This window comes from Triturus cristatus, chromosome 12 (genome assembly GCF_964204655.1).
Source record: "Triturus cristatus chromosome 12, aTriCri1.1, whole genome shotgun sequence".
In the NCBI taxonomy this organism is placed as follows: domain Eukaryota; kingdom Metazoa; phylum Chordata; class Amphibia; order Caudata; family Salamandridae; genus Triturus; species Triturus cristatus.
The window spans coordinates 828,478,576-828,498,098 of record NC_140595.1 but is presented as its reverse complement, the minus strand read 5'-3'; the positions used below and the strand labels follow the sequence as shown (position 1 = coordinate 828,498,098).

Here is a 19,523-nt window from a genome sequence, read left to right as displayed (position 1 = left end):
CAGGCTGATTCTTGAGGCCTCCTTTGAGGTAGGCCGATTCTGGAGGCCTCCTTTGAGGCAGACTGGTTCTGGAGGCCTCCTTTGAAGTAGGCCGGTTCTGGAGGCCTCCTCTGAAGTAGGCCGGTTCTGGAGGCCTCCTTTGAAGTAGGGTGCTTTTCTAGGCCTCCTTTGAAGCAGGTTGGCTCTGGAGGCCTCCTCTGAAGTATGCTGGTTCTGGAGGCCTCCTCTGAAGTAGACCAGTTCCGGAGGCCTCCTTTGTTGTAGGGTGGTGTTATAGGCCTCCTTTGAAGCAGGCCGGTTCTGGAGACCTCCTTTGCAGCAGGCCGGTTCTCCTTTGAAGCAGACCGGTTCTCCTTTCAAGTAGGCCTATTCTAGAGGCGTCCTTTGAAGGCTGCCGGTTCAGGAGGCCTCCTTTGAAGCAGGCCGTTTCACCTTTGAAGCAGGCCGGTTCCGGAGGCCTCCTTTGAAGCAGGCCGGTTCTCCTTTGAAGCAGGCTGGTTCTGGAGGCCTCCTTTGAAGCAGGCCGGTTCTCCGTTGAAGCAGGCCAGTTCTCCTTTGAAGTAGGCTTATTCTAGAGGAGTCCTTTGAAGCAGGCCGGTTCCGAAGGCCTCCTTTGAAGCAGGCCGGTTCTTTGAAGTAGGCCTATTCTAGAGGCGTCCTTTGAATTAGGCCGGTTCTGGAGGCCTCCTTTGATGTAGGGTGGTTTTATAGGCCGCCTTTGAAGTAGGCTGTTTCTCCTTTGAAGCAGGCCGGTTCTCCTTTGAAGCAGGCCGGTTCTGGAGGCCTCCTCTGAAGTATGCTGGTTCTGGAGGCCTCCTCTGAAGTAGGCCAGTTCTGGAAGCCTCCTCTGAAGTAGGCCGGTTCTGGTGGCCCCCTTTGAAGTAGGCCGGGTTCTGGAGGCCTCCTTTGAAGTAGGCCGGGGTCTGGAGGCCTCCTCTGAAGTAGGCCGGTTCTGGAGGCCTCCTTTGAAGTAGGCCGGGTTCTGGAGGCCTCCTCTGAAGTAGGCCGGTTCTGGAGGCCTCCTTTGAAGTAGGGTGCTTTTCTAGTCCTCCTTTGAAGCAGGCTGGTTCTGGAGGCCTCCTCTGAAGTAGGCCAGTTCCGGAAGCCTCCTTTGAAGTAGGCCGATTCTGTAGGCCTCCTTTGAAGCAGGCCGATTCTGTAGGCCTCCTTTGAAGCAGGCCGATTCTGGAGGCCTCCTTTGAGGTAGGCCGATTCTGGAGGCCTCCTTTGAAGTATGCTGGTTCTGGAGGACTCCTCTGAAGTAGGCCGGTTCTGGAGGCCTCCTCTGAAGTAGGGTGTTTTTCTAGGCCTCCTCTTAAGTATGCTGGTTCTGGAGGCCTCCTCTGAAGTAGACCGGTTCCGGAGGCCTCCTTTGAAGCAGACCGGTTCTCCTTTGAAGCAGACCGGTTCTGGAGGCCTCCTTTGAAGCAGGCCCGTTCTCCTTTGAAGCAGGCCGATTCTGGAGGCCTCCTTTGAGGTAGGCCAGTTCCGGAAGCCTCCTTTGAAGTAGGCCGGTTCTGGAGGCCTCCTTTGATGTAGGGTGGTTTTATAGGCCGCCTTTGAAGTAGGCTGTTTCTCCTTTGAAGCAGGCCGGTTCTCCTTTGAAGCAGGCCGGTTCTGGAGGCCTCCTCTGAAGTATGCTGGTTCTGGAGGCCTCCTCTGAAGTAGGCCAGTTCTGGAGGCCTCCTCTGAAGTAGGCCGGTTCTGGTGGCCCCCTTTGAAGTAGGCCGGGTTCTGGAGGCCTCCTTTGAAGTAGGCCGGGGTCTGGAGGCCTCCTCTGAAGTAGGCCGGTTCTGGAGGCCTCCTTTGAAGTAGGCCGGGTTCTGGAGGCCTCCTCTGAAGTAGGCCGGTTCTGGAGGCCTCCTTTGAAGTAGGGTGCTTTTCTAGTCCTCCTTTGAAGCAGGCTGGTTCTGGAGGCCTCCTCTGAAGTAGGCCAGTTCCGGAAGCCTCCTTTGAAGTAGGCCGATTCTGTAGGCCTCCTTTGAAGCAGGCCGATTCTGTAGGCCTCCTTTGAAGCAGGCCGATTCTGGAGGCCTCCTTTGAGGTAGGCCGATTCTGGAGGCCTCCTTTGAAGTATGCTGGTTCTGGAGGACTCCTCTGAAGTAGGCCGGTTCTGGAGGCCTCCTTTGAAGCAGACCGGTTCTCCTTTGAAGCAGGCCGGTTCTGGAGGCCTCATCTAAGCCTCTGTTTACACCCTGGAGCGGATCGGCCTGGTAAGTGCTGCTAACAGCGGTGGCACAGTGAGGACAGGACCGCTCCAGTGTTTTATTACATTCCATAGGGGACCCCAAACGTCCCCTTGTGTGATTTGTCTGGTGTGCATTTTTATTGTTCATATTTGGTGTTCATTTTGCGTTCACCCCCTTCATGAATGTTCTGAATGTTCTTTATTTGAAAGCACTCCTCTCCCCCCACACTCCCCCTCCCCCATACTCTTGTCCTCCCCCATACTCTTGTCCTCCCCGTCACATACCACCTGCATAAGACAGGCATCCGCCATAGTGGATTTAACTCCTGAGCTGTATGTGTAAACCTACAGGCCTGGGGCTGACTGCGGCTTCCATCCTTCCGAGTCGGAGGCAATACTCTCCATTGAACAGGGTTATAACAACGTATTTATAGTGCTATGAAATATTACCTTCAAAGGGCTATACAACGCATCTCTTCACTGTTATGCTGTCGCGTGAGTGTGTGTTAAACACAACTGTAGAATTGTCAAGGAAGCAAATTGTTTTTAGTTTTTTTTCCCCGGGATCGCTTTTTACACATGTTCTCCCACATCACACACACAGGTCGTCAGAAAGTATACATTGAGGGCCAGGGAGACCAGATGTATGGATGGGTGGGTGGATACCGGGGTCCATCTTTGGCCTCTCCGTGGAGAAATAGCTCCTTGTCGCTGATGGAATGTTTGAGTCTCCGTGCCCATTCAGTCGTTGCCCTCTTTGGAAATATCGCAATGCTGTGCCCTCTGCGAGTCCATGCCATCCGTTGCCTCTTCTTTGTGTTGACTTGTTTTCATGTGTCGCTTCGTGCCAGGGTTCTGCCATGGCAAAGTGCTGTAGACAGCAAGTGTTACTATTAGGTGTCTGTGGAACTGGACTTGCCGACCTCGGAAGGATGAGAGCCGGAGTCTGGCTTTAGTTTTGATCTTGTGGCCTTCAGATCTCGCGTTTGTCCGTGGTGAGCGCTCTCTGAAAGAGGTACGTTTACGTCCTGTCGTTATTGTCATTGTGCTTAAGGTGTGACATGCAGAAGTTTGGAAGATGGCATGATCCGCGCCCCCCATTGTGCGGGCAGTTAGTAGGTCCCATTTCAGGCTCGCTGCTGCTGTAACACGCACGTCGGAAGTGTGAATCCTGCCAAGGCCGACACAGCCTTCAATCCTTCCGGGGTCGGTAAATTGTTACCTGCAACGCTTAGAATTTGCAGAAGTGCGGTATGAATGACCATATGAAAATAAGTGGCTATTATCGTTATGTTTCCAGTTCAGCACTCCCCCTTCGTGAATAATCGTTATCAAACGCATGTTTTAAGGTAAACAATAAACTACAACCCCCGAAATTCACTTTTTTACTAAACGAAGTCAGGGCCAATGTTCTGGTGCAGGTTTGCTAAAAGATGTACTTATGGGATGTGTCTTTCGGCTTCAGTTCCGGTGTGAAACGGGAGATGCATTCGTCTCGTTTCTTTAATGTGCCAAGTGTGCGTTTGGTGTCTCAGTCTTGTGTTCCTGTCCCAGGTCTTGTGTTCCTGTCCCAGGTCTTGTGTTCCTGTCCCAGGTCTTTTGTTCCTGTCCCAGGTCTTGTGTTCCTGTCTCAGGTCTTGTGTTCCTGTCTCAGGTCTTGTGTTCCTGTCCCATGTCTTGTGTTCCTGTCCCAGGTCTTGTGTTCCTGTCCCAGGTCTTGTGTTCCTGTCCCAGGTCTTGTGTTCCTGTCCCAGGTCTTGTGTTCCTGTCCCAGGTCTTGTGTTCCTGTCCCAGGTCTTGTGTTCCTGTCTCAGGTCTTGTGTTCCTGTCTCAGGTCTTGTGTTCCTGTCTCAGGTCTTGTGTTCCTGTCTCAGGTCTTGTGTTCCTGTCTCAGGTCTTGTGTTCCTGTCCCATGTCTTGTGTTCCTGTCCCAGGTCTTGTGTTCCTGTCCCAGGTCTTGTGTTCCTGTCCCAGGTCTTGTGTTCCTGTCCCAGGTCTTGTGTTCCTGTCCCAGGTCTTGTGTTCCTGTCCCAGGTCTTGTGTTCCTGTCTCAGGTCTTGTGTTCCTGTCTCAGGTCTTGTGTTCCTGTCTCAGGTCTTGTGTTCCTGTCTCAGGTCTTGTGTTCCTGTCCCAGGTCTTGTGTTCCTGTCTCAGGTCTTGTGATCCTGTCTCAGGTCTTGTGATCCTGTCCCAGGTCTTGTGTTCCTGTCCCAGGTCTTGTGTTCCTGTCCCAGGTCTTGTGTTCCTGTCCCAGGTCTTGTGTTCCTGTCTCAGGCCTTGTGTTTTTATCTCCGGTCTTGTGTTCCTGTCCGGGCTCTCGCAGAAGTAAATCGCAGCTGCTTTAATGGGCTCTTTTGAATTGTTTTACAGCGCCTAGTTACGGGGAGCTGTTTATGTGGCTTGGTGGCCGCTGCTTCCCAACTGGACACCCCTCTTAACCCCTCTCAACCCCAGGGAGGCTCTTCCTTGAGCCCCGAGGCCTCGTGTCGTCAGCTGGACACCCCTCTTAATCCCAGGGGGGCTCTGCCTTGAGCCCGAGGCCTGGTGCCGTCAGCTGGACACCCTTGTTAACCCTGGGAGGGCTCTGCCTTGAACCCCAGGGCCTGGTGCCACGACCCATCAGTGCGCCGGTGTGCGTGTGCCATATTTCTACCACATGAGACACCTGCCTCGCTCTGCAGAGACACAGTCTGTGTCTGTCAGCACCAGCGGCCACCGATGAAAGGAAAAAAACAGGCAAATAATTAAAAAGATGTAAATAAACCCAGTTCCTGGACCATGACACGTGCAGCCCTTTCTCTTAACCAATCGCAGAGCAGCTCTCCAGTCCGAGCCTTTCTTGCTGTCTCTTGTTTGCAATAATGGCCCAGGGTTGGGGCAAGCACAGCACAGACCTCAAACAAAAAGAAAGATACTAAAACGTCCTCTAGTCGTGGGGTCTCTGGAAGTGCATACACCACGGCACGGACTGGCCCCCTGCAGCCAGGCACTGGCTAAACTTCCAGTGCTTGTTTGTAAGTGTACAGAAGTGTGAATGGGGGGGGGGGCTAAATGGATGACCCACCCCCTCCCAGGATGAGATCTTTATCTCAGGAGCTGTAAATTCCCCCACGGGAGGAAGGCTCCTTTATCACATAGTTTGGGCAGCGCCCCCTCCCTTCAAAGGCTGCCCCTCAGTTCACGTCCAGGCCTTGCACGTGGGAGGGGCGGTGGGGAGGTCACTTTCCCCTTAAATATGCAGTTTCTGAGGGGGAGACTTCACTCTGGGACAGCTCGCTCCAGGAAGCGCCTTCCAGCCTGCAGCTTCCACCTGTGGGGCCACATTCTGCAGGTACGGGTGGTGGGGGTCAGGGGGTGGAAGGGTCCAGAGACGTGTGTTATGTCCCACAACACGGGCACCCCCAGGGCCGACTGCCTACCGGGCGTGTGGCATGCTGCCGAGCTGGGGGCCGGTGTCACTGAGGTGGGGGCTAATTTCGTTGATGGAGACCTGCGCGTGCTTCGAAAAAAACAACGCAAAACGAATTTCATTCAACACACGCAGGTCCCCATCAAGGAAATCCGCCCCCAGCTCGGCAGCAAAACCCCCGGGCACCCCTCACACAGATAAACCCCAGTCCTGGCCGGGCGCAGTGTGCAGCCCTCACACAGACAAACCCCAGTCCTGGCCGGGCGCAGTGTGCAGCCCTCACACAGACAAACCCCAGTCCTGTCCGGGCGCAGTGTGCAGCCCTCACACAGACAAACCCCAGTCCTGGCCGGGCGCAGTGTGCAGCCCTCACACAGATAAACCCCAGTCCTGGCCGGGCGCAGTGTGCAGCCCTCACACAGACAAACCCCAGTCCTGGCCGGGCGCAGTGTGCACCCCTCACACAGATAAACCCCAGTCCTGGCCGGGCGCAGTGTGCAGCCCTCACACAGACAGACCCCAGTCCTGGCCGGGCGCAGTGTGCAGCCCTCACACAGACAAACCCCAGTCCTGTCCGGGCGCAGTGTGCAGCCCTCACACAGACAAACCCCAGTCCTGGCCGGGCGCAGTGTGCAGCCCTCACACAGATAAACCCCAGTCCTGGCCGGGCGCAGTGTGCAGCCCTCACACAGACAAACCCCAGTCCTGGCCGGGCGCAGTGTGCACCCCTCACACAGATAAACCCCAGTCCTGGCCGGGCGCAGTGTGCAGCCCTCACACAGACAGACCCCAGTCCTGGCCGGGCGCAGTGTGCAGCCCTCACACAGACAAATCCCAGTCCTGGCCGGGCGCAGTGTGCAGCCCTCACACAGACAAACCCCAGTCCTGGCCGGGCGCAGTGTGCAGCCCTCACACAGACAAACCCCAGTCCTGGCCGGGCGCAGTGTGCAGCCCTCACACAGACAGACCCCAGTCCTGGCCTGGCGCAGTGTGCAGCCCTCACACAGACACACCCCAGTCCTGGCCGGGGGCAGTGTGCAGCCCTCACACAGACAAACCCCAGACCTGGCCGGGCGCAGTGTGCAGCCCTCACACAGACAAACCCCAGTCCTGGCCGGGCGCAGTGTGCAGCCCTCACACAGATAAACCCCAGTCCTGGCCGGGCGCAGTGTGCAGCCCTCACACAGACAAACCCCAGTCCTGGCCGGGCGCAGTGTGCAGCCCTCACACAGACAAACCCCAGTCCTGGCCGGGCGCAGTGTGCAGCCCTCACACAGACAAACCCCAGTCCTGGCCGGGCGCAGTGTGCAGCCCTCACACAGACAAACCCCAGTCCTGGCCGGGCGCAGTGTGCAGCCCTCACACAGACAAACCCCAGTCCTGGCCGGGCGCAGTGTGCAGCCCTCACACAGACAGACCCCAGTCCTGGCCGGGCGCAGTGTGCAGCCCTCACACAGATAAACCCCAGTCCTGGCCGGGCGCAGTGTGCAGCCCTCACACAGATAAACCCCAGTCCTGGCCGGGCGTAGTGTGCAACCCTCACACAGGCAAACCCCAGTCCTGGCCGGGCGTAGTGTGCAGCCCTCACACAGGTAAACCCCAGTCCTGGCCGGGCGCAGTGTGCAGCCCTCACACAGACAGACCCCAGTCCTGGCCGGGCGCAGTGTGCAGCCCTCACACAGACAGACCCCAGTCCTGGCCGGGTGCAGTGTGCAGCCCTCACACAGACAAACCCCAGTCCTGGCCGGGCGCAGTGTGCAGCCCTCACACAGATAAACCCCAGTCCTGGCCGGGCGTAGTGTGCAACCCTCACACAGGCAAACCCCAGTCCTGGCCGGGCGTAGTGTGCAGCCCTCACACAGACAAACCCCAGTCCTGGCCTGGCGCAGTGTGCAGCCCTCACACAGACAAACCCCCAGTCCTGGCCGGGGGCAGTGTGCAGCCCTCACACAGACAAACCCCAGTCCTGGCCGGGCGCAGTGTGCAGCCCTCACACAGACAAACCCCAGTCCTGGCCGGGCGCAGTGTGCAGCCCTCACACAGATAAAGCCCAGTCTTGGCCGGGTGCAGTGTGCAGCCCTCACACAGACAAACCCCAGTCCTGGCCGGGCGTAGTGTGCAGCCCTCACACAGATAAACCCCAGTCCTGGCCGGGCGTAGTGTGCAACCCTCACACAGGCAAACCCCAGTCCTGGCCGGGCGTAGTGTGTAGCCCTCACACAGACAAACCCCAGTCCTGGCCGGGCGCAGTGTGCAGCCCTCACACAGATAAACCACAGTCCTGGCCGGGCGCAGTGTGCAGCCCTCACACAGATAAACCCCCAGTCCTGGCCGGGCGCAGTGTGCAGCCCTCACACAGACAAACCCCAGTCCTGGCCGGGCGCAGTGTGCAGCCCTCACACAGACAATCCCCAGTCCTGGCCGGGCGCAGTGTGCAGCCCTCACACAGACAAACCCCAGTCCTGGCCGGGCGCAGTGTGCAGCCCTCACACAGACAAACCCAAGTCCTGGCCGGGCGCAGTGTGCAGCCCTCACACAGATAAACCCCAGTCCTGGCCGAGCGCAGTGTGCAGCCCTCACACAGACAAACCCCAGTCCTGGCCGGGCGCAGTGTGCAGCCCTCACACAGATAAACCCCAGTCCTGGCCGGGCGCAGTGTGCAGCCCTCACACAGATGAACCCCAGTCCTGGCCGGGCGCAGTGTGCAGCCCTCACACAGACAGACCCCAGTCCTGGCCGGGCGCAGTGTGCAGCCCTCACACAAACCCCAGTCCTGGCCGGGCGCAGTGTGCAGCCCTCACACAGATAAACCCCAGTCCTGGCCGAGCGCAGTGTGCAGCCTTCACACAGATAGACCCCAGTCCTGGCCGGGCGCAGTGTGCAGCCCTCACACAGACAGACCCCAGTCCTGGCCGGGCGCAGTGTGCAGCCCTCACACAAACCCCAGTCCTGGCCGGGCGCAGTGTGCAGCCCTCACACAGGCAAACCCCAGTCCTGGCCGGGCGCAGTGTGCAGCCCTCACACAGACAAACCCCAGTCCTGGCCGGGCGCAGTGTCCGTGATTGTTGAACCTCGTTGAGACGTGACTGCTAGGGCGCCACTGCCTCCGATGATATCACTCGCAGCGTGTTCTCCTAGAAGACCCCTCGGCGAGGGTGTGGGCGCTGAATTATAATTTGAAAATGCAGTCTGCACCAGGGGGGGTTCTCCGGGGTCTTGGAGGCGAGAATCATTGATTTACGGGGTGTCCCCAGAGTACGCCCTGCGAGGGCTTCCACCCGCCGAGCTGCTCTACCTGCGTTTTACTGCAACGGCCGACGTTTTATGTGAACATTGCATGGTTTCTTTTCAGGGTCTGAGGGCACATTGTAAGGGCTATCTGGTAAAGATGTCATTTTAGGGACAGGTGAGGCCGGTCTAATCTTGTCTTCAGTCAGAACTGTGGGCAGGACACTCGATCTGGTGACGTTTCATTGTTGTGGTTTGAAGGTAGCACGTGTAGATCACTTATTCTAGCTGCGCGGTCGATGCGCCTGCTGCAGAGACCTAGGCCTCCAACGTGCACGTATGTTTGGAGCTGGAGAGCTGGTTGGTAAGGTGTGCGGTCCAAACTTTCGATCGACAGATAAGTGATTTCAGGTGTGTTCGTCTAATTAGTTAAATAAAAGCAAAATAAGACTACAACACCCAGAATGCAGTTCGCTATCACACAAAAGTCCTGAACTGCTAACAGTGTCCCCTAAGACTTAGTGGGAGGCTGTCTCTATGTTTCATTTTTGTTGTCTGATTGGTTGTGGGCTTGCCTTTCACAACCAACTTTTCGTCTCACAACTGACACTTTAGTGGAACTAGCCCGTCCGAGAGAGTTAAGACTGCAGGTCCCAGAATGCAGTTCGTTTACTAGTGAACGTCCGGGGTCGGGAACATACAGCCCCTGGAAATAGAGGATCGCGTGTAACCCTTTATTTCCTCCTCGTAGCTAGACGTGGGGGAAAGTAAACATATTTTTATCGCATGGTAAGTGTACTTTACATCCTGTTGGGGCCACGTGAGGGCCCAAAGGGACGCGTTGTAGTCCGTCTTCCATTGCGGGTCTGTGGCGGTCTTTGCATCCTCCGTTTATGCTTTATTCTGATTGTCACATTTCTGTGAGTATTTGCAGCGCACAGTGTGCTCTTGGTGCAGGGCGGCGCTGCTCCTTACACCATTCACTGCTAAACCCAGGGCTCACTGTTCCACTTGCAGTGATCGGCCCAAGGTCACCGAGCACAAAACACTGGCTCCGATCCCAGCAAGCAGGGCTGACGCCAGGGTCTGCAGATCTTAGACAGCAGCGCTATCCCACAGCGTGCACAGCCCTTACACAGCTGAGCTATCTCTCACGTTACTCAGATCTTACAGACCCCAGACAGCAGAGCTATCCCATAGCTTTCACAGAATCTACACAGCTGAGCTATACCCCAGGTTACACAGATCTTACAGACCCCAGACAGCAGAGCTATCCCATAGCTTTCACAGAATCTACACAGCTGAGCTATACCCCAGGTTACACAGATCTTACAGACCCCAGACAGCAGAGCTATCCCATAGCTTTCACAGAATCAACACAGCTGAGCTATACCCCAGGTTACACAGATCTTACAGTCCACAGACAGCAGAGCTATCCCATAGCTTTCACAGAATCAACACAGCTGAGCTATACCCCAGGTTACACAGATCTTACAGTCCACAGACAGCAGAGCTATCCCATAGCTTTCACAGAATCTACACAGCTGAGCTATACCCCAGGTTACACAGATCTTACAGTCCACAGACAGCAGAGCTATCCCATAGCTTTCACAGAATCTACACAGCTGAGCTATACCCCAGGTTACACAGATCTTACAGACCCCAGAGGGCAGAGCTATCCCTCAGGTTACACACATCTTACAGATCTCACAGCTGAGCTATCCCTCTGCTTACACAGATCTTACAGACCCCAGACAGCAGAGCTATCTCTCAGGTTACAAAGGCTATGTTTATGCTATGACACCCTTCGATTTATATGTATGGTCCGTTCCTTCCAGATGGTAGGCGCGGATATGGAGGGGACACGCCACACCCCGTGGGGTGAAGATTCGGATGACCCCCCAGATGACACCTGCTGGAACGAGGGCTACTCGGACATGGACTCGGACGCCGAGAAGTCTCCTGGGCGTTCCAGGTGCCCCCGGACTGATGTGTGGTGAGACGCCCTCTGGCACCGAGTGAAGGGCGGGGCTTCTCTGGGGGTGGGCTTGGGGGTCTGGCTAAGGGATGAGGGGTCTGAGTCCAGTGAGGGTCAGAGCAGGGCAAGGCTTGGGGTCTGGCTGCGGACTGAGGGGTCTTAGTACAATGAGGGTCAGGGCGAGGCTTGGCTTGGGGTCTGGCTGGGGGATGAGGGGTCTGAGTCCAGTGAGGGTCAGGTCGAGGTTTCGCTGAGGGCTAGGCTTGGGGTTCGGCTGAGGGTCTCAGTTCAGTGAGGTTCAGGGCGAGGCTAGACTTGGTGTCTGACTGAGGGATGAGGGGCTCAGTCCAGTGAGGGTCAGGGCGAGGCTAGGCTTGGTGTCTGACTGAGGGATGAGGGGCTCAGTCCAGTGAGGGTCAGGGCGAGGCTAGGCTTGGTGTCTGACTGAGGGATGAAGGGCTCAGTCCAGTAAGGGTCAGGGCGAGGTTTCACTGAGGGCTAGGCTTGGGGTCTGGCTGGGGATGTTAGTCTGAGTCCATTGTGGGTCAGGCCCAGGCTAAGCCTGGGGTCTGGCTGGGGAATGGGGTGTCTGAGTCCAGTGAGGGTCAGGGCGGGGCTAGGCTTGGGGATGAGGGGTCTGAGTACAATGAGGGTCAGGGCGAGGCTAGGCCTGGGGTCTGGCTGAGGGATGGGGTCTCAGGCTAGTGAGGGTAAGTAGGTGGGCTAGGCTTGGTGTCCGGCTGAGGGTTGGGGTCTCAGTCCAGTGAGGGTCTGGGCGAGGTTTCACTGAGGGCTAGGCTTGGGGTCTGGCTGAGGGATGAGTGGTGTGAGTCCAGTGAGGGTCAGGGCAAGGTTTCACAGAGGGCTAGGCTTGGGGTCTGGCTGAGGAATGAGGGTCTCAGTCCGGTGAGGGTCCAGGCGAGGTTTCACTGAGGGCTAGGCTTGGGGTCTGGCTGGGGAATGGGGTGTCTTAGTCCAGTGAGGGTCAGGGTGGGGCTAGACTTGGGGATGAAGGGTGTGAGTCCAGTGAGGGTCAGGTCGAGGTTTCGCTGAGGGCTAGGCTTGGGGTCTGGCTGGGGGATGAGGGGTGTGAGTCCAGTGAGGGTCAGGACGGGGCTAGGCTTGGGAATGAGGGGTCTGAGTATAATGATGGTCAGGGCGAGGCTAGGCCTGGAGTCTGGCTGAGGTTCTGAGTCTAGTGAGGGTCAGTGCGAGGCTAGGCTTGAGGTCTGACTGAGGGTCTCAGCCCAGTGAGGGTCAGGTCGAGGTTTCGCTGAGGGCTAGGCTTGGGGTCTGGCTGGGGGATGAGGGGTGTGAGTCCAGTGAGGGTCAGGGCGAGGTTTCACTGAGGGCTGGGCTCGGGGTCTGGCGGAGGGATGAGGGGTTTTAGTACAGTGATGGGCGGTCGGAGCTAGTCTTGGGGTCTGGCTGAGGGATTATGCGTCTGAGTACAGTCAGGGTGAGATTTCACTGAGGGCTAGGCTTGGAGTCAGGATGAGGGTCCGCGTCCAGGGAGGTTCAGGGTGGGGCTTGGCTTGGGGTCTGGCTGAGGGATGGGGTCTCAGGCCAGTGAGGGTAAGGACGTGGGCTAGGCTTTGGGTCTGGCTGAGGGTTGGGGTCTCAGTCCAGTGAGGGTCTGGGCCAGGTTTCACTGAGGGCTAGGCTTGGGGTCTGGTTTGAAGATGGGATCCGAGTCCAGTGAGAAGTCGTCCTATGTGCCCTCTCTGGTTCACCCTTATACCCTGTGTACCCTCTGTCTGGGGGGGCGGTCTGTGTAGTGAAAGGTCATGTCTGTGGACTGACTACCTGTGAAGGATGAAACCCTTTGTAAAAGCCGGCTGCAGCGGCCTGTTCAAAGAGAGTCGTTCTAAAGAGCCGATCCAGTGACGTTTAATTTGCTCTGGGCCCTATCTGGAGGTGAAGCTTTAAACCCTCTCTACACCTGGTTTAGTGGATGTGAGAAGTTGGCCTGGTATGTGCTGACTACTAATTAAAGTGGGCACCCTGTACCAGTCCAAACAACCCTTATTGATGATTAGGTTAAAGACAACCTTTATTGAAAGCTATCCTAGTGGTAGCTGTGGAGAGCAGCCTTCAGGCTAAGTCTCGAAGGAATGTAAAGCAGCTTGGTTTACCGGATTATGACCTCCTGAATGACCAAATGAAAGAACCACACAAGGAATATATAAAATGTTTGTATTTATTACTATGGACAAGTTTTTGACGATTCAGAGCAAACGTTTTTTGCTATCACTTTAAGGGAAACGTGAAAGGAGAGAGCACAACTGCTGTGGAAAAAAACCCTCACCCACCTACCTAGTAGGTGGCATGCTTCATCATTGGGGCCCAACTGGATTGCCTAGTACAATCCAGCTGTGCTACGACGCCTGGATTACAGCGGAACAGGATATTGAGCAGAGAGTGGCGTGCTATGTGAGATGTGATTATAGGTTAAAACAGTCTCTGAGAAATGCCCTTTAGAAAAAACTTTTATTAGAAGGGTCCCAGGACTAATGTTAAAAAGTTAAGCGGGATATATAGTTAGGAATATTATTTTCCTGAAATCCCTTGTAAATAAGGTCAACTAGTTTCAGCCTTCTGGATGGTTCTAGAGGCTTTCGTCAGGACCAGAAAAAGGTGAATGGCCATAAAAACAAGGTATAGGCCACGTGTAAATATCAGCACACACCCTAAAGTGTGCTGTGAGTGTAGTGGTAATGTACTCACAGTATCTCCGTTTGAGATTACTTGAGTAAAGAGGTAGTTATGCCTCTGGAAATCGATCGACGTTTGAATCCCCTCTTGACAGTTGTCAGGGGAAGTAAGGTCCGAGGTACCTAGGACGACGATCGGGTCCGCTTGTTCAGCGTCGTCCTAGGTACCTCGGACCTTACTTCCCCTAACAACTGTCAAGAGGGGATTCAAACGTCGATCGATTTCCAGAGGCATAACTACCTCTTTACTCAAGTAATCTCAAACGGAGTTAATGTGAGTACATTACCACTACACTCACAGCACACTTTAGGGTGTGTGCTGATATTTACACGTGGCCTATACCTTGTTTTTATGGCCATTCACCTTTTTCTGGTCCTGACGAAAGCCTCTAGAACCATCCAGAAGGCTGAAACTAGTTGACCTTATTAACAAGGGATTTCAGGAAAATAATATTCCTAACTATATATCCCGCTTAACTTTTTAACATTAGTCCTGGGACCCTTCTAATAAAAGTTTTTTCTAAAGGGCATTTCTCAGAGACTGTTTTAACCTATAATCACATCTCACATAGCACGCCACTCTCTGCTCAATATCCTGCTCCGTTGTAATCCAGGCGTCGTAGCACAGCTGGATTGTACTAGGCAATCCAGTTGGGCCCCAATGATGAAGCATGCCACCTACTAGGTAGGTGGATGAGGGGTTTTTTCCACAGCAGTTGTGCTCTCTTCTTTCACGTTTCCCTTAAAGTGATAGCAAAAAACGTTTGCTCTGAATCGTCAAAAACTTGTCCATTTTGTTTTGCTAAAGTCATTGGGGAAGAGGACAAGTTTTTCTTTTTCCTCGCTCTCTTTTTGTTCCTATTTGTATTTATTACTAAACACTCTCTACTAACCTCTTTATGAGATTAGAGAACAAGACACACAATATTAATTCACTAGAACAACAGTAAATAGCACAATACACAGCGGGCTCCAGGGGGAGACCAAACCATATTCTAAGAAAGTGGTATAACAACCACGACTTGACTAGACACAGTGCCTAGAGCACGTAGAATCACTGGGACCCCCAAGGAACCACCCAAAGTAGTGACCCAGGGGACCCACGGAGGACGGGTGCAGTGTGTGAACACAGGCGCGAGCTCCGTACAATCCTATGAGAAAGTCACGGTTGGAATTTTAAAGATTAAGGACACTTCTAAAAGGACTTTAAGCAAACCCCTTGGAACACAGAAGGTTCTAAGGCCAGCACCCTTGAGAGTACCGAGATACCCGTGTTACCTATCCCAGAGGAGCCGGGTGCATAGAGGTCAAGTGATGTTGGGAACCTTCGTCGTTCTCAATGGCGTGATGCGGTAAAGTGCTGCTGCCGGGAAGATGAAAAGTGTCCGGGGCGATCCAAGCCTGGGTCCGAGGTGAGAAGAACCTGAAAGCAGAGGGGACCGAGTCTGGGTCACTTCACTGTGACCAGGAGCACGATAGACGAATGCCCACCGATGTCGGGTGTTTCAGGTGAGAAGAGGTGAAGCTCGACTCTGCAGCCACGGGGACCAGGAGACGTCGACAAAGCCCAAAGTCTGGAGATGAGCTGTCTCACGAGGAATGTCGAGTGCTGGGGGGTCAGTGTCCGGATTGAACACCAACAAGCCTTGGCAACTGCAACCCACACGGGCAGAGGAAAGATGCTTCGGGGAGGAGCAGCAAGGTCCTGGGGACTCTCCAAGCTATGGAGAGTCAGGGCACATCTGGAGCAACCAGGGAAGCCCACGGAAAGTCAAAGTTACCTTCACAGGGACCCACGGGCCAACAGACCAGGAATCGCGAAGGGACCTCGAGCCAAATCATAAAATACCAGCCCACGGAACACTCGTGGAGTTTAGGCCGGAAATCTTCTGTGGGATTACTGCTCGGGGTCAGGACTACAAGTAGCCCAAAGCACAGCCTCAGGGATCGCCAAAAAGCATATGCTGCTGCAAAAGTACGCGGTGCACAGGGGTTCGGGTTGCACGGTCCCCACGAGAGATACTGGGTTCAAAATTGCTGAGAGCGCAGATCGACCTCAGAGACCTCGGGAACCCACCTCCTGTGTTGCAGAAATCTTCGGAGTCCTCAGGAGCTCAGGAGATGCAAACCGGTCAGATACGTTTAGGTGCCTGCCTTGCAGGGGAGTAACTCCTTTACTCCAAGGGAGATTCTTCAGTCATCCAGCATCGTGCAGATCGTCGAAGTACTTGGTTTCTGTAGCAGAGTTTAGTCCAGGTAAAATCTAAAGTCCGGTAGTCAGGGGTTCCTACTTTATACCAAAGGAAGGGGTGGGACAAACTCTGGGGACTATGGGAGGGTCAGGACAGAGGGGTGGCTACACCCCTGTCCTTTGTCCAGTTTCACGCCAGAGCAGGAGCAAATGGCTCCTGCAACCGGTTTGAGCTGGACTATGCACAGGGACACCAAATGTGCCCCCAGCGCAGACATCAAAGCTCTCTCAGAGTGCACCCACTGAGCCCCAATACACTAAAGCCTGTCTGGGAGGTGGTCACACCTCCCTGTGACAGGAAACCTATTATCTGATAGAGACTACTAGCTGCAGATTCCTTAATGTAGAATTATCCCCAGGCGTGAGACTGGAACCGGAAAACTTTCTTGCCCAGCTTCTCTGCGTGCCGGGGGGCGGTGCCTCGTGACTCCGCCCGACATCCTCCGCGGGCGTGACGTCAGCGAGGTCACATAAGCCCCACCCCGGCGCGCTGACATCAGTTTTCTTCTTTTCCACATGCAGTCCGGATCGTGTTCCTGGCCTGTTTCAGTCCTTCTTTTTCCCACTTTTGAGCATTTTCTTCAACAGTGTGCAAATGTGTTCGGGCTTCAAGACGTGCTAGTCTTGCGCACGCCCGATGTCGGCGACGGATCCTCACCCCATCTGCATGTGGTGCTTGGGGGAGCTCCACGAACTGTGAGGCGTGTCAGCTGATAAAGCCGAAGTCCTGGAGGGAGCGCCGGATGAAACTCCTTTTTGCACGCATGTCCAGGTCAGCATCGTCACCGTGTCAGTCCCCTGCGGACGGCTTCAAGTACCGCCGCTTCCGTCTTCGACATCGTCCTTCTCCCAGGCCGCAAGGGCGTCGCTCACCTGTTGGTAAGTGTCGCAGTTTGTCCCCGAGGCCCGGTCCCCAGCCTGTTGGGTTCTCCGCGGGTGGTGCCGCCCCGCGCGTCGCCACCCTATCCGCCGTTTACCGGCGCGGGGGCGACCAGAGCCCAGATGGAGGCCTATGTGGAGGCCTTGCAGGCCTCTTTGGCTCTTCCTCCTTCTCCTTCTCTTCCTGGGATGCCTGCGGATCCCTTGCCACGTGCGGGGACTTCTGCGGCGTCGCCGGCGGCTCCAGCACCATCAGGTTCGGAGGATGTGGTGGCGTCGGGTTGCGGCCCTTTAGGGTTCCCTCCTTCGGACCACGGCGCCTCTGCCTCACCTCAAACCCCCGCGGGGGTCCCTGTGGTGTCGCGGGAGGTTGCCGGGGCTCGGGGCCCTCCACGCAGGCGGCTGCCTCATCAGAGGTCGAGTCAATGCCTTTTTGGCGCAGTTCCTTAGCCGCCCCGGCTCCGACCCCGCCTCTCCTGCGTGTTGTGGCGGAGGTCGTTCCGGCGTCCCCTTCGGCACCGGTCGACGTTGACCTGATGCCAGTGGCGATCTCTACGGCGCTGGGCCGACGTCGGATCATTGATTCGTCTTCAGACGCCCCCTGTTCTCCAGAGGTTCGGCGGTTGTTGGTTTCATCTTCTCCCGAGACGGGTCGCCGTGTCGTGGTTTTTTCTCCGACGTCCTCTAAGGACGGCTCTTCGCCGTCACCGCGCCCGCAGTCTTCGCCGGAGGCGCCTCAGGTTCCCCATTCATCGGTCCACCCTCCCCCTTTTCGAGCTTGGCCTTTCCTTCCTCCGGTTGGGCTGGGGGACGGCCGCCTTAGCTTGCAGCCTTCGCCCACGGAGGAACTGCTTTCCCTGACATGGGGCCCTACGGAGGCGAATGCTGCCTTCGCTCGGGCTGTTTCCATGGCTGCAGGAATCTTGCGCATGGTCGATCCAGCTGAACATTTCCCCACGGATCATCTGCTGGAGGTTCTCCATCAGGGCTCTGGTGGACGGGAGCTGCTTCTTCCCTTAGAGGCTGCGCTCCGCAATTCTCTTTTGGGGGCCTAGGGGCGTCCTGCCACGGGGAACCCGGTGCCCCAGCCTCTTCTGCACCGCCACCGTCCTGCTCCGACTGATCATGTCTGTCTTTCCCTCCACCCTTCCACCAGACTGCCTTTCCCTCCTTGCCATCGGTGTTGTCTCCCCGTCACGGGAGGCCCGGTGGTTAGATTCCTGGGGGCGCAACATCTTCGCCTCCTCCAGTGCTGCTTTGCGAGCCCTTAACACTCTTTGTGTGTTGGCCAGGGCCACTTTTTGCTTATGGGATTCGGCGGAGTCCCTTATGTCTTCCGCTTCTCAGGAGGGTGCCTGCGTTGATCTGTGGCACCATGTGTTGGATGGCCGGGAGCTGGCAGCGTTTATTCTTTGCTCGGCTCTGGATGGTTTAGAGGTGCTTGGTCGCACCGTGGCTACTTCGGTGGCCCTCCGTCGCCATTCCTGGCTCCGGGATAGTGTTTTCCCTGAGAACGTTAGAGAACGGCTGGTTGACCTCCCCTTTGATGGCGCTCTGTTGTTCCATGCCCGTGCGGATTCTGCCATTCAGAGGTTTCTTGCAGGGCTTCCCCTCCTCCTCCTCCTCCTCCTCAGTGACCTGACTGTCGGTCTGTGTTTTGGGAGGTGTTCTCCCGTTGTTTCTCCCGGGGCCTTGTAACGGGTAGCCCGGGTTGGGTGTTCTGTATGGTTGCTGTGCCCTTGAGGTCCTTTTGTTGGGCCCTTGGTGCTGTTGGCTGCTGGTCCGGCCCTTTGTTGCCTTGTGGTTTTGGCTGTTGGTAAGCCAGATTAGGCCTTCTGTGTCTTCTTTGTTGGCTGCTTAGTAAGCCGTCTACTGTTTTTTTCTGCAGGTTTTTCTGTTTTGTCCTCTGCTGCGGAAATGTTTTCCTAAGAGGTGTTCCCATGGTTCTTGGAACGTTACCTGCCCTAAGTGGGGTACTTGTAGCAATTATATAGCTCTGTCATGTGCTGGGGAGGTGTGGTCACCCTTTTCGGGTTCCTTGATCTCCGTGGCATTACGGTATGTCGCAGGTGCGATCTTCTGGCCAATTGTCTTGGAGCGGCTGGCGCTGGATCCGTCCGTCTCCTTGTCGCACCATCGCTCGGCCGGTCTGGCCTGCTGTCTGCGGCATCAGGTTGTAGCGGTTCCACACTTTTGTCCTGCGTTTTGTCTTGGTCCTCGGTCTGATGCTCCAGAGGGTTTGGCTTTCCTTCGCCTCTGTGTTTTGGTGGCAGGCTTGGGCCCGTCCTCAGTCTCTTTTTCTTTTCTGCCGTTTCCTCCACTTCTTTGTGGGTCAGTGTGTGTGTATTTTTGGTCCGGCCCCGCCCTTAGGGTGTGTCCTGGCCCACCCAGGCCTCTGCCTTCGGCTGGCGTCTGCTTTTTCCGGGGTGCGCTGTTCCGTGGTGTTGCCTATTGCTGGCAGCGCATGCCCGTGAAGGCCTGCCTGTTCTACTCCACCGTTGTGATCTTGATGTGTTTCCTTGCGCCCCTGCCTCTGGTTCCGCTGGGGCTTCGCGCACCGGTGCTTTCCTTCTTCCGCCTGTGCTGTTGGCGGTGGCGCTGTTCCGGCCTCGCCCGCTGCTTGCGGCCAAGCTGTATTCAGCTCTTTTCTATCTCAATGCATGTGTTTCTTACGGTGGGCCCTGCCTTTGGTTCTACCTCTTCTCACTGGGTTCGAGGTGGCCCTTGTGTTCCTTGAGGTTTTTGGGACGCTGTCTGCCCCTGAGGGGTGTTGGGCGCTCTCTTTCTCTTGATTGGGCTGAGGATATCCTGGCCTTTTTTTCTTCTTGTTCTTGTGCCATGTCCCCGACTGGGGCCCTGGTCTATCCGGGTGGGGA

General features: G+C 55.9%; 1 protein-coding gene across 1 annotated transcript in view; it reads left to right on the top strand.

Annotated features, from left to right (window-relative positions):
• Positions 1–19,523, top strand: part of SAP25 (Sin3A associated protein 25) — a 262,512-nt gene that overhangs the window by 118,913 nt on the left and 124,076 nt on the right. Inside the window, 1 exon segment of the mRNA XM_085638087.1 lies at positions 10,664–10,821. Coding sequence (XP_085494213.1) covers positions 10,664–10,821 — 158 coding nt within the window.